This window comes from Pteropus alecto, unplaced genomic scaffold (assembly GCF_000325575.1).
Source record: "Pteropus alecto unplaced genomic scaffold, ASM32557v1 scaffold7, whole genome shotgun sequence".
NCBI lineage: Eukaryota > Metazoa > Chordata > Mammalia > Chiroptera > Pteropodidae > Pteropus > Pteropus alecto.
Window position 1 is genome coordinate 9575560 of NW_006494614.1, and position 13961 is coordinate 9589520.

At 39.5% G+C, this 13961-nt stretch overlaps 1 protein-coding gene across 4 annotated transcripts in view; it reads right to left on the reverse strand.

The window, feature by feature from the left end:
- The window catches only part of ANKRD6 (ankyrin repeat domain 6), a 72807-nt gene that overhangs the window by 56388 nt on the left and 2458 nt on the right, over nt 1–13961 (reverse strand). Inside the window, exon 2 of one of the 4 annotated variants that reach the window (XM_006926306.2) lies at nt 11548–11806. In XM_006926306.2, the coding sequence (XP_006926368.1) occupies nt 11548–11667 (120 nt within the window). In that variant the 5' untranslated portion in view covers nt 11668–11806. Of the gene's footprint in view, nt 1–11547; nt 11809–13961 lie in introns of those variants that run through there. The other 3 variants (XM_006926308.2, XM_006926309.2, XM_006926307.2) reach the window with 3 other exon arrangements.

The window sequence follows — 13961 nt, forward strand, 5'->3', positions numbered from 1 at the left end:
GTTGGAGAGACAGATTAGGTGTTGTCCTAAGTGTAGGCTTCAGAGTCACACAGGGCTGGTTCCCTCCCAAGTCTACCACCTCCCACTTAACTGGCCTTGGTCCAGTTACTTCCTGCTCAGCACCTCCCTTTAATTACTGTTATTGCAGAGATCAGAACACAGGCTTCTTAGAGCTGTTGTGAGAATTCCAATGAGATAGTACATGCAGAGCACTGGCCCAGTGCTGGTATAGGCACTCAATATATTTTCTTAAACTTCATTTTATGTTTGGCAAATTACTAAAGTAATATATGCTTATTTTACTAAGTGGAACAATACAATGGAAAAATTTATGAAAGCAAAGCTAATCATCTTTCCCACCAGGTAACCAATGTTAGCAGTTTCATATTTTCTACACAGTTCTTCTTGCTCGCACAAATATAAGCTTATGTTTGCTCAGAAGTGGGTTTATTAACCAAAATATATCATACTGTATCCAACACTTGCTACTTGCTTTTTTCATTTATCAATGGATATAACTCGTCAATATAAGTTTCACTCTCCCAATTTCTTTGTGCATAAATGTGTATGCAAATGTATAAATTTATATAAATTAGATATACATGACACTGTGCAAGTTTGTATATGGTCTTTAGTTCCCTTTTATTTTCTTGCCTCCCCCCCTCCTTCCCAACCTCCACAACGTGCTCCCCGTGTTGCCACCTCTTGAGTTTTCTACCTGCCCACTCTGCGGTGCACTCTCTATGATCAAGCTCCTTGAGGCCATGGTCTGTAGTTCTAAATAATCTAAATCTCTATGTCATTACTCAGGGGGCAATGGTATATTGTCAATAGAGATTTGATCAACATTAATTTTATGAATGAACCTTCACTTTTCTTCTTAACTAAAGCTGCATTAAATAACCTTTGTCTGGTTGCTTTTGGAGAAAACAAAAGCTGCACTGAAACATCCCAAGGGCCAGTTTCCTAAAAGTTCAATGAAAATATACTCTACCTGTGGTTCCTAGAAGCTCTCAACTCCAGCCGAATGGTCAAGGGAGGAGCGGGGAGGTAGATGGGGTATAAGGGGTCAAATATGCGGTGACAGAAAGAAATCTAACTATATAGGAGGTGAACACACAGTGTAAATATATATATATATGTGTATATGTATATATGCCTTACTGTTAAAGTATACAGCTGAAACTTATTGGATTTTGTTAACCAATGTCACCATAAAAAATAAATTAATTAATTAATTAGATAAAATAAAAAGTTGTATGCTTGGCATTAAGGAGCCGTGCAGAGGGTTTAACCAGATGGCAAAATACCTAATGGTATGGAGGTAATAATATTAAGCTCATGTATGTGAAGATATATTATTAAAATGTGAGGTGACTGTGAAAAGCATATATTCATATCAAACCAAAGCCTGGTTCTTATAAAACTAAGGATTTCTCGCAAAGAAAAGTCTCATTTTTCTGTTTTAGTATCAAATATCTTAAGAAGTACCCATGAGGGCACTTAGAAAGGCACAGAGTAGAGAAAATGAGGAGGCAGAATGAGCTGCACTGGGTCATTGAAAGATGTGTAAGTGGAGGGATGTGGAGAAGTCAAAGAAGGAAGGATGGCTTTGGACTTCTACTTGAGGGACTGTGCAAATGGGGGTGCTATCCATTAATAGAGTACATGAGAAGAGAATTAGATTTCAGGAAGGGCATATTCATGTTTAGTCTTGGGCATTTAGATTTGAAGTATCTGTGAAGTACCTGTGGATCATTCAGATAAAGATGCCCACGAAGGCAGCTCCACACACAGGTCAGGTGATAGAGCCAAGCTGGACAGGGTAGCATGGTGACAGCGGGAGGTGGTACGCTCAGCGGTAGGTGTGCAGAGTGAGAGCAAATGAGGGCTCAGAACCCTGACGAAAGCCAGCTTTAGAGGCAGGGAGAGCAAAAGGAGATGGAGAAGGTGCCTTTGGAAAAGCAAACCAGGATTTGGAGCATCGAGGAGCCAAGAAGAGCTTTGGGGAAGGAAGGGCAGGCAAGACTCAAATCGTAGTCAGTCTTCCCAGCAGAACACAAGTTCCACAAGGGCTAAGACATTTTCCCCCTGTATTATTCACTGGCACAAAGCAGGTGTGCAATTAATACCTGCTGGATGAGTGAAATAATGGGTGACTTTGGTGAGAGCAGTGGCAGAGAAGTGAGAGGGTCAGGAGACAAATTACTGGGAGATCCTGATTTTCCATCTCTAACAGCCAGGAAATTTACTCCAGGGGTATGTCTGACTTCTCAAGATACACAGTGTCCTTGTCAGATTACTCGTCCTAATTGAATGTGTTCTAACTGAAAATGTGTAGGTCAATACACATGAAAATAACTGGTCTTAATACGAAAATTACGCAAATGGACAATCAGAATTCTTAGTGAGCCTTTCTCTTAAAACAAATTAAAATTTTTTATGTGTAGTTCCTATACCGGTTCCCTATTCCCAACCCCATTATCTCTGATTACTTGCTCTGTGCATGACAACGCCACCCCCGTTGGTGCATAAGGTACCACAGCCACATATTATTAGCTACTAAGTAAAATCCCCATGAGGACAGAAGAAGCTGCCCTCATCTGAGGCCCCTTATAAAACCGAGAGGACATCTGCACAGGAGTCCGGAGATTCTGGTTCTGGACCTAGCTCTGCCATGCCTAGCTTGCATAAGGCTCTTCCCTGTTGGGGCATCCATATCCTCACAAATCTAAAACGAAAAGCTGTATATGTATATCTCACAGGGTTCTGGGGATAAGCAACACATATGTGAAAATAATTTGAAGAGTGTAAAATGTTATACACATGTACAATATCATTATTGGGATACCGCTTTATTAAAGTAGCTGGGCATATGAGGTCCTAGTCAGTAAAATACTTGCAGATTCTACCTACTATGTGGCAGATGCCAAGGAAGATGTTCTAATAAGCAGCAGCCCACAGGAAGTTGACAATCTAAAATTATAAACCACACAGGTGAAAGAAATATGGTAGTTAAGAGCGAGGATTCTGGAACCAAATGACCAGGGTTCAATTCTCAGGAAGACATCAGAGCTGTGCTATTCAATATGGTAGCCAACTGCCATATGTGGCATTTAAATTTTAACTAAAATTAAATTTAAAATTCAGTTCTTCAGTCACACTAGCCGCATTTCAAGTACTCCATAGCCATGTGTTGCTACCTAATTAGACAGCACAGATACAGGACATTTCGCCATTCCAGAAAGTTCTCTTGGGCAAGCACTGTACTAGAGAATATAACAAAGGAGTAAACCAAGAAAGAGAAAGACATTGGGGTCCAGAAAACAGAAAATCAACATATAGAAAAGTGCCAAGGGGAATCCCTAAGAGAAGGGTAAAGGGCGATCCCCAGACAGCTGTCAGAGAGCCTAAGGGTCACTAATCCAGACTGAAGCAGAGGAGGGGGATCCAGGGAACATCTACTTCAAGGAGAACCAATAGAGAGACTACCTAACACTCTGAACATCCAGAAAGATTACACAACTGGAAATGATTAGTGACAGGCATAGACAAAACCAAAGAAACAAGCACAAGACAGTTACTAACATCAGGGAAAACACATTACTGCAAAAAAGGAAACGTAACGATAGCACATACTACATAGGTCATCTATGAATGGCATAAATTGGTTAATTTATGTAAAGACCGAATGCTGATGTCTTCTAAGTTATAACAACTATACTGGAAAAGGTAGCAATGCATGTGTTAGAGAGCAGGGAAGAGAAAGAATGATAAGTCTTAAATCATCGGTTTTCATATTGTTACATCAATAAATAATGCCAGAAATGGAAAAATTGAGATTTAGCAATATTGTGATGTCTTTTACAGATGTAAACACTAAAAGAATTGACCAAAAAGAGTTGAAAGTGGTTGCCTAAAGAAAATCGGAAATGAAAGGCAAATGTAGGTAAACATATTTGATGCTTTGCCTTATGTGTATGTGCAACACAAGAATTAAAATATCTATATTGTTTTAAAATTAAAAATTAAACTGATTAGTCAAATTAGTAGTATATGCACATTCATTAGAAATATGAAACTAAATGCCGGGGGGAAACAGCTAAAAGATTTGAAAGTTTCTCTAGGGGAGTAAATTGGGGGTAAGCCAGGAGACAGCTATTTTTGTTAAAAGTCTTTCAGCAGTATTTTTTTTTTAATATGAACACCTTTTGTTGAGATGTAATCCATACTATGTATACATTAAGGTGTATAAAGTGTACAATTCAATGGTTTTCAGTATATTCACATATATGTGCAATCATCACCACAATCAATTCTTGAACTTTTTCATTACTTCGAAAATAAATAAATAAATAGATAGATAAATTTCCCATCTTCCTCCTCCAATCACCAGCCCGTCAACCCTGAATTTATTTTTCTGTCTGTGCAGCTTTCCCGGTTCCTGGCTTCTTGTGAAACTACCTTTTTTCTATAACTCCCAAATTTCCCATCTTCCTCCTCCAATCACCAGCCCGTCAACCCTGAATTTATTTTTTGTCTGTGCAGCTTTCCCTGTTCCTGGCTTCTTGTGAAAGAATTTTACTCTATGGTTTTTGTGATTGACTTTCTTGACATGGCAAAATTTTTTCAAAGACGTCATGTTGTAGCGTGTGCCAATACTTCATTTATTTTTATGGCCGAATAATATTCCTTCGGATAGATAATAAGTGTGTTATTATCTATTTATCAGTTAATGTACATTTGGTTTATTTCCACTTTTTGGCTACTCTGAATATTTTTGCTATAAACTTCATGTATAAGCTTTTGTTCCAACATGTGCTTTTATTTTTCTTGCGCATATACCTGTGATGGAATTGACAGATCATACTGTAATTCAAATTTGAGAAAATCCCAGATGGTTTTTCATAGTGGCTACATGATTTTATATCGCACCATCCATGTACGGGAGTTCATATATCTCCATATGTCCTCAGCAACATTTGTTATTATCCCACTTTTTGACTCTAGCTATCCTAGTGGTTGTGAAATGGTATCTCTTTGGGGTTTTGATTGATGACTTCGTATCGCTTTAGCATTTTGTTGATGATTAATTATGTACAGCATTTTTTCAAGTGCTCTTGACCATTTCTCTGTTTTCTTTGGGAAAAATATATTTAATCCTCTGCTATTTTTAAATTGAGTTGTTTGACTTTCTTTAAGTTATAAGAGGTCTTAGATATTTTCGAGACAAGTTTCTTATCAGATATATTTGCAAAGTTATTCTGTGGGTTGTTTTCATTCTCTTGCTTTAAAATCTTTACTTCTAACTGTGGTAATATCTATGCACAATAAAATTTACATTTTCAACATATATAAGTGTGTCATTCAGGAGGGAGAAGGACATTGACACTGTAAAACCAAAATCCAGCTCATTTTGCAATTTCATCTTGTAAAAGTCAAACTCTATCCCATTAGACACAACTTCTTATTCACTTCTCACCCCACCTCCTGGCAACAACCATTCTACTTTCTGTCTCTGTGAATTTGACTATTCTGGGTACCTCGAACAAGTGACCACACAGTGTTTGGCCTTTTTTGACAGGCTGATTTCACTTAGCATAATGTCCTAAAAGTTCAATCATATTGTAGCATGTGTCAGAATTTGCTTTCTTTTTAAAGCTGAACAATATATTCCATTGTATGTTTGTGCCAAATATTTTGATCCCTGCATCTATTGATGAACATTTGGGTTACTTCCACCTTTTAGCTATTGTATTGAATAATGCTAATATGAACATGAGTAGACACTGTATCTGTTTGAGTCCTGGTTTTCAATTCTTTAGGGTATTACCCAGAAGTGGAATTGCTAGATGATAAGGTAATGCAGTTCTTAATTTTTTGATCAACAGCCATGTTGTTTTTCATACCAACAACACTATTTTTTATTCCCAGAAATAGTGCACAGGGGTTTCAATGGGTGCTTTCATTTTCTAGATGGTGGCCTTTGAGGCACAAAAGTCATTAATTACATGAAGTCTAAATTACTTGTCTTTTTCCCATTATTGCTCTTTGTGTCATCTCTAACGATATTTTTGCCAAATCTAAGGTCAGGAAAATTTTCCTATGTTTGACCTAAGTTTATTGTAGTTTTGTCTGCTGTTTAGGTCTTTGATCTTTTTCTGGTAAATTATGGTATGTGGTAAGATGTATACAGTATAACCTGTTTCTTTTACATGTGGTTATGTAGTTGGCCTAGCACCCATTTATGAAAAAAATATATATGAGAACATGTTCTTAACCCATTCCTGGTACCTTTTTCAAATATCAGTTGATCACAGACGTATGGGTTTATTTCTCAAGTACCAATCTATTCCATAGTTCTGTACGTGTATCCTTGTTTCAGTACATTATCTTGATTCCCTTTGGTTTGTACATAGTTTTGAAATGAATTAATATTCGTCCTTCTACCTTGTTTACATTTTCAAGAATGGTTTGATAATTCTGGTTCATTTGCAATCCCACATAAATTTATGACACTGCTTGCCAATTTCTATAAAGATTACAGCTGGAATCAAGAATAGGTGTTACACTGAATGTCTAGATCACTGTGGAGTGGTGCCATTTTGACAATGCGAAGTCTTCTGATCCATGAAATTGGGATGCTTTTCTATTCATTTATGCATTTATTCATTTCTTTTGACAATGGCTGATAGTTTTTGGAATATGTTTTATACTTTTTTTAATTTAAATATTTTATTCCTTTTGATTCTATTGTAAATGCATTCCTTTTCTTAATTTTATTATCAGGTTGTTCATTCCAAGTATACGGAAATACAATTGATTTTTATATTTCAATCTTGAATCCTACAACCTTGCCGAATTCAATTATTAGTTCCAATAGTGTTTTTTTTTTTTTTAAGTGAGATCCTTAGAGATTTCTATACACAAGGTACCTTATCTGGAAGTAAAGATAGTTTTATATCTTCATAACCAATCTGTACACATTTTATTTATTTTCTTAACTAAAGGTTCTAGCTAACATGTCCAGTAAACTGTTGAATAGAAATAACAAGAATAGACATAATTTGTTCCTTAACCTCAGGGAAAAGCATTCAATCTTTCACCATTAAATATAATATTAGCTGTGGGATTCCACAAATGCTCATAATGAAGTTTGGAGACTTTCTCCTATTCTGCGTGTGCTGAGTATTTTAATTCTGAAAGGGTATTGGATTTTATTAATTATTTTCTTTGACTGTATCAGGATGATCTTGCCATTTTTGCTTTTTACTCTACTGATCTCATTTTGAGATGTTAACACAACTTTTCATCCCTTGAATAAATCCCATTTGCTCATGGTGTATAATTCTTTGTACATTTTGCTGCATCATGTTTGCTAGTATTTGTTTGGGTTTTGCATCCATAATCACATAGAAACAGGTGTGTTAGGTTTTTTTCTTTGATAATGGCAGTTTTGGAATCAGAGTAGTACTGGGCTCAGAAAATGAGTGGAAACGGTTGTCTCCGTCATATTTTTTAAAGAATATGAAGAATCCGTACTAACTTTCTTTACAGAATTCTGGAGAACTGAAGCCATCTGGGCCTAGGCTTACTTTGTGAGTGGTTTGAGGTTTACTAATTCAACCATTTCACTTGTTATAGTTGTGGAAGAAAAAGGGGTCACGTACTAAACCTGACAAGCTCTGGAGAGGCCAACATGGTGGGCCTGACAGACTCAGAGACCAAAAGTAACCACACAGGATGGTCTGAACATAAAAATTCCCAACCAAAAGTGGGTCATTGCAGGTAGTCACACCCTACACCTGTAGCTTCTTTGATGAAGGTCAATCTTTACCTTAAGCGAGCCTTCTACTATCTTTCGGCATCTAAGACAACATTCCTTTGAAATGTCAGAGTAATCATCTTTTCCAGGCCCCTCAGGGCACAACTGCTGCACCAGAGCACAGAGGCCACAGAACCCCTCACTGTTACCTTGTTCCTGCATACCCTCTCTATGTGCTGTAAATGTTATTTATTACCTAGCCTGTACTCACCAATGTAACAAAAGTATGTGTTTCTCTATTTTGCTTTTGTATCTAATCCCAGAGATTTCCCTGCTTTGCCTTCTCCCACGCCCTTAATCTACCACAATGGACTTCATGTCACCCTCCTTACACCTCCTCTTTTTGTTCTAATATACAAGCTGCAGAACTGCCATGCTCTGGAGCATTTCTCAATCCTTTGAGATTTTGCTTCCTGGCAACTGCCATCAGTTTGGCTTAGATAAACTCATAAAAATTCTCTATAGGTTTGGCTGTTTCTTACATCGACACAGTTCTATTCAAATTTTCCTTTTACTCTTGAGTTATTTTCAGTAGTTTGTGCCTTTCAAGATCTTTGTCCATTTCATCTCAGTTATCTAATTTTTGACATACAATCATGCAATGAATTCCTTTTTAATCTTTATTGTCAGTAGTAATATCCCACTTTCTTCCTGATTCTTTGAGTTTGAATCTTCTCCCTTTTTTTTCAGTCATCCGCAGACCAGTGGGGACAGATGGACCTTGAGGATGGGTTCCACACAAACTACAGCTTCAGAGTTGCCTTTGTGTCAAGTCCTGCCCTTCATGGAGGCTTTGGCCCAGACACGCTGAGAAGACAGGTCTCCCTGCTCTGGGAGAGACCCCAGACTCCTTCAGCAGTATTTAAACTTACACTTTTAAAGCTTCTATGTGCATACATTATTTTGATAAAAATAACTATTAAAAAGCAAACTGTGTTTTAAAAAAGATAGACAATAACGAGCACTGATGAGGCTATAGAGAAACTGGCACCCTCATTTATCACTGTACAATTGTACAACCATTCTGGAATACGGCCTGGCAGTTCATTAAAATGTTAAACATAGATTTACCATGGGACCTAGTAATTTCACTCCTTGGTATCTATCCAGAGAAATGAAAACATACGTCCACACAAAAACTGTACACTAATGTTCATAGCAGCAATGTTCATAATAGTTCTAAACTGGAAACAACCCAAAATGTTCATCAACTGATGACTGGATAAACAAAATGTGGTATACCTATACAGTGCAATACTATACTGCAGTAAAAAAGAATGAAGTATTGATGCATGCTACAACATAGATGAACCTTGAAAACATTAGGCTAAGTGAAAAATGCCTGCCATAGAAGACCACACAGTGTATGATTCCATTTATATGAAATGCCCAGCAAAGGGAAATTTATACAGACAGAAAGCAGACTAATGGTTGCCAGGAGCTGGGAGTAGGAATGGGGAATGACAGCTAAAGATTTATGGAATTTCTTATTGGGGTGATAGATAAAATTCGAATATGGTGATGGGTGCACAACTCTGTAAATACATTAAAAATCATTGAATTTTATATTTAAAACAGATGAATTTTTCTGGCACATTAAGTTATACCTCAATAAAGCAGTTTTTTAAAAAGCAAATGATGAAGTCTATTTTTAAAAAAGAACTTGGAGATTGTAAACGATGTACTTTAATAAGTTATTATTATAACAATCCTGAAAAGTTGGTATTAAATCCTCTTTTTACAGATAAGAAGAAGTTAAGCAACTGTGTAATTAACAAAGATAGCAGAGTTAAAATGGGTGAGCATGCGCCCTAACTACATTCTCCCACCATTCTCTTATTTGTGACTACGGGGCCCTGAAGCACTGTGGGTAGGTCACACAGGGGTCTGAGTTAAGCTTCCTGTTACCCTAAATTCCATACAACCTAGCAACCTAGTCACCACATATGTGTAGAATACTGTTAGGCCTTAGACTTTCTCTCTTTAGAGACCACCATTGTAATATTTTGATTTATAAGACGAAACACATATTTGCTCTTAGTCTCCTTCCTGGCTTACAGCTCTCTGAACCCTGGGAATTCCCTGAGTGATAAGAGCAACAGGAGCATCTTCTGTTTAGTTGATCTTTTGTCATCAGTTCTTGAAATAGCTCCAGAGCCAAAATGTGAGAGAAATATGTTTAAGGATGGGGGATGGTTGCCAAGGAAACCAACCAGTGAGAGAAATATGTTATTCACAACAAACCCCTTTCAACTACACCTGCATTTATGATAATGAGGTAACTTTTGGAAAGCATTTAAGGATGGGGGATGGTTGCCAAGGAAACCAACCATACTTTGAGGGTTGAAACTTTCAGTTTCAGGGATAAGAGAGAGACTGGAGGGTGAATCAATCGCTAATGGCCAATGTTTAGTCAATCATGTCTATGTGATGAAACCTTCATAAAAAAGCCAAAGGACAGGTTCGGAGAACATCTGGGTTGGTGAACTCATGGAGGTGCTTGGAGGGTGGTGTGCTCAGAGATCATGGAAGCTCTGTGCCCTTCCTCCATACCCTGCCCTACGCATCCCTCCATCTGGCACTTCTTGAGTTACATCCTTTTATACTAAATCAGTAGTCTGGTAAGCAAAATGTTTTCTGTAAGCTGCTCTAATAAATTAATCCAACCCAAGGAGGGAGTCTTGGGACCGTGATTTACAGCCAGTTAGTCAGAAGCAAAGGTGACAACCTGGACTTGCGGTTGGCATCGGAAGGGGCGGGGGCAGTCTTGTGGGACTGAGCCCTTAAACCTATGAAATCTGATGCTTTCTCCTGGTAGATAGTGTCAGCATTGAGTTAATTGCTTGGAAGTGCTGGAAAGAGCACACACTGGAAATACGAAATAGAGACTACGTATGAGTAACTAAAAATATGAGTGAGCCAATCTTTGCCATAGGAGGCCAGAAGTTATCAAACGTTACTATTTAAAAATTAAACTTTGCCTCTCTCCACAGCTCTCTCTGGGGTGGTCTGGAGGGTAGGCTGTGCAGCCGCTCTGTGGGTACAAGTTGCAGTTCTGCTACTCAGCAGCTGAGGGACCCTGGGCAAGCTACTTAAGTCCTTCTGTGCCTCAGTTTCCTCATCTCTAAAGTGGAGATGAAAAGAGAATGTCTTCTAGAGGACTGTAAAGTGCTTAGAGCAATACTAAGTGCTAGGTGAATGTTTGCCATTGGCATTATTTTGTCTATGTATTTAAACGTGTCACTTAACTGTGCAGAGTCTCTCTATACTCAACTTTGCTACAAAACTACCCTTCGGCCCTTGTACAGACGGAGACAATGAGGTTCTGCATAGCAGAGGGCTGCCCCATCCACAGGGTGGTCCACCTCCCCAGGAGGTCTGTCTAACGTGATTATGGCACAATTAATTACTCTACCTAATAAGCTTTTGTGTCCTACCTTCTTCAGAGAGCTCTCTTGTCCATTTCGCCGAAGAAGTAGGTGAGAAAAAGCCACACTGTGATTTTAAAGACTGTCAGATGCTAATTACAAGTTACTCCATTTGAAAGATCTCAACGAAAGCATTTTCAATCCCCCTTCCTTTTCCCCAAGCCTCAATCACTGGGGGGGAAAAAAAGCCAATTCTTTGAAAGCTGTGTACCGAACATAACAGTTTTGTAGACAACGGTTAAGAGGTATGCTTTTTCCCAGGGATAGCTAAAGCATTTTACCCCCTCTTGTTACCTTGGTAACTGCTACCTTGGCACCCTTGTTGATGAGCTGAACCACATTCTCCGCTTGGCCTTTGTACGCAGCTATGAGAAGTCGTTCTGAAAGTGCAGCGACCGCATCCTGCTGGCTCATGAATTAGGAGAGAGAGAGGTTTCCGGACAGGAGCAGACACGTCCCTTCAGCTCCACACGATGCCACTGGCCCGGGCACCCACGGGTACAGGTGCTCGTGATCATTGGAAGATGCCTTATTACTATGCCATCTTCAAGACCTAGGAGTTACAAAACAAAGCTTACATCAGTGCCACTCAGCCAAGGCCGGCCACACCCCTTCTCTTGATTTTAGGACATTTCGATGAATCCTGATGGCAGGGGAGGGGAGCAGGGCGAGATAGGACAGCAAGAAAGACACTGTGCACAGCAAAACCCCTGAACTTACAAGTGGAAGGCAGCAGCACGTGCCAACCTCCCTCATTTCTCCCCGCCTCAGGGGATTCTAGATTCTCCAGAGGACTATGGCCAGAACTGCAAGGTCTGCTCTGCATTTCTGTGTGGGGCAGCAGAGGCCTGATAGAATCCCCTAAATATCACCTGGTTTCCAAACCCATCTTGGGCAAGTGGCTGTACTATGTGTGATCACGAAGGGCTTTCTGAGCCACGTTCTCTGGGTCCATCACGGCTAACATGCTGATTCTTCTGGCAGATTAGGTGCCCGTGGATCACATCCCAGAGACCCTGAGGAGTGGGTTCTCCCCTTGGGATTTTGTCCCAGCCTTTACTGCACTTCTCTTCCTCCATCCTTTTCTCACTGCAAATAAGTGCAGTTTTCCGAGTTCTGGAACAGATGGGAAGCTGGGCACAACCCACGGATGCTAGACACACGGATGCCAGGGCATAGCACAGCAAGGAGGGGCTGGTAGTGTAGCTTCCCTGCTTAACAAGAGGGAAATAAATGGCCTACTAAACCACCTACGGGCCCCTCAGAGCAGTTAATACCCCTAGAGGTATGAACACCAGTGGTAAACTTAAGCTTTTCTTTGCACCAAATGGCCAAATGAATAGAATGTTAAACACAGACTCCTCTCAGTAGCCCTGGGCCACCATTACACCAAATGAAAGCCAGTTGTAATTATTTCGAAGGTAATCGGTTCTTTGGGCAATAGGAATGCTTAAGGATCTGATCCATCCTGCTAGGACAGCAAGGAAGTGAGGTCTACTTTGAGTTTTAAAACATACTTATTAAAAATAAAGGTAATCGGTTCTTTGGGCAATAAGAATGCTTAAGGATCTGATCCACTCCTGCTAGGACAGCAAGGAAGTGAAGTCTACTTTGAGTTTTAAAACATACTTATTAAAAATACCAATATGCAAAAGGAAAGAAAATACTGTGCTAAAAGAACACTATTCTTTATCCGAGACTCTACCTGTCATTCTAATTTTGAAGGCCCAAAACATGCACACATCTCTTATAGTTGCTTCCAGGCCTAAACGCAATGATCCTTTTAATCTCTAAAGATTAAGGAGTCGGGCCATGACATGACTGTACCATGCTGTACCTCCCGTTCACCATGACATCCAGGAGACATGGTGAGCGTTTCGTCAGGCGCTCTGGGAGGTTGTGGTTAAATGCTCAGACCTAACACAGACATAACAAGAGGACTGTAGTGTTTTATTATGTGAAAGCATTGGCCAAATGTGAAGAATTATAACTTCAGAAAGAATTCTTCTCTCTCAAACCTATGAATTATCATTTTCTTTGTTGTCCAAAATACCCAAAATGCAGGTTAATAGTCGCAACAGAGAGAAACAGAGAGAAGGAACCCTCACAAGCCATCCTGCTCTGGTCACCAGGCTCATTAGAAGCACAGGACACCTGGAGAAGGGTTACGTGCCAAGGCGGAAACGCCTCCGTTAGCCATAGTCAGAGATCACTGGAATGTGCCAGAAATCTTTGTTGAATGAATGAGCCGATAAAGAATAAAGTAGAGACTCAAAACAGAGAGAAATGAGCTGGAAAAGCCTTTGGAAATCACCAGGGTGGCACTTACTGCAAGACTGTAATTTGGGCTTTATGTTGCCAGACTGTCCCCCTGTTTGGAAGTGGTTTGTTTTTATAAATGTAGGACACATCGTCTCTCTTTATTCAGAGAATGTGTGGTACCTTCAAACCAATTATACTGAGCTTCGGCTCTGTTTGCCCTAACACTGCAAAAGCAGCTCCAGGCCCAAATGGTAGGAAAATACAGAATATTAGCCATGGCTTCCTGAATGATCTCCCTCCCAGAACCACACCCTTCTCCATCTACTCATTTGTTAGCTCTGTGCCCTGGGCCTAAACTGCGACCTTCCCATCTCCAAATCCTTCCTGCAACGGGTATTTGAATGTCTCAAGTACAATGGCCAGGTTCATACAAATATTGTCATCAT